Below are 605 nucleotides of genomic sequence, written 5' to 3'. Positions count from 1 at the left end.
TTTTACAGGACGGAAACTGAGGCTCAGAGAGACTGGCAGGCCCAAGATCAGACACTCATATCCATCTGGCCCCCAAAGGCAGGATTTTAACAGCTAAGAATATGGTCTCAGTTCCACAGGCCCACCCCAGGGCTCCTGAACCCCAACTCGAGGCTGTGTGCCCTCAAACCAGGTCCCACACTCCTTCAGCCTGATGCTTTGGGGCATCTTGCCCGGGAGGCCTTCGGGAGGCCTTCCCCCTTTAATCTGTATCTCTTGTACTTGTGACTATCTTGTAATTTACACTGGCGCCCTCTATACACAATCGACATATGCCCCAAGGGGCCTCAGAATAAATGGTGGCGAGGAGAAAAAGCATTGGCAGGAGAAGCGATGGACGCAGGCCACTGGACTGCGGGCAAAGGCGGGAAAATTCAGATCCAGCGCTTGGCCTGCTCCCCGCAGGGGCGCAGTTCCCGGCGCGGCCACCAGATCGCGCCCGGCTCTATCGGGCAGGGCTTGCAGTAAGGCTGTGTGACCGCCAGATGATGCCCGAGACCACGGCTCCGCGGGCAGTGCCCAGACAAGGTGGAGCCCGGCGGGCCCGCGAGACCGAGACGTGTCCC

At 59.3% G+C, this 605-nt stretch overlaps 1 protein-coding gene across 1 annotated transcript in view; it reads left to right on the top strand.

Moving 5' to 3' along the window:
- The first annotated feature begins 372 nt into the window (after positions 1-372).
- Positions 373-605, top strand: part of COMTD1 (catechol-O-methyltransferase domain containing 1) — a 2233-nt gene continuing 2000 nt past the window's right edge. The window contains exon 1 of the mRNA XM_011929633.1: positions 373-503. Within this exon, the coding sequence (XP_011785023.1) occupies positions 373-503 (131 nt within the window). The remainder of the gene's footprint in view (positions 504-605) is intronic.

This window comes from Colobus angolensis, unplaced genomic scaffold (genome assembly GCF_000951035.1).
Source record: "Colobus angolensis palliatus isolate OR3802 unplaced genomic scaffold, Cang.pa_1.0 Scaffold12, whole genome shotgun sequence".
In the NCBI taxonomy this organism is placed as follows: domain Eukaryota; kingdom Metazoa; phylum Chordata; class Mammalia; order Primates; family Cercopithecidae; genus Colobus; species Colobus angolensis.
Note: the sequence above shows the minus strand (reverse complement) of the source record. Positions and strands in the feature narration are given on the sequence as shown.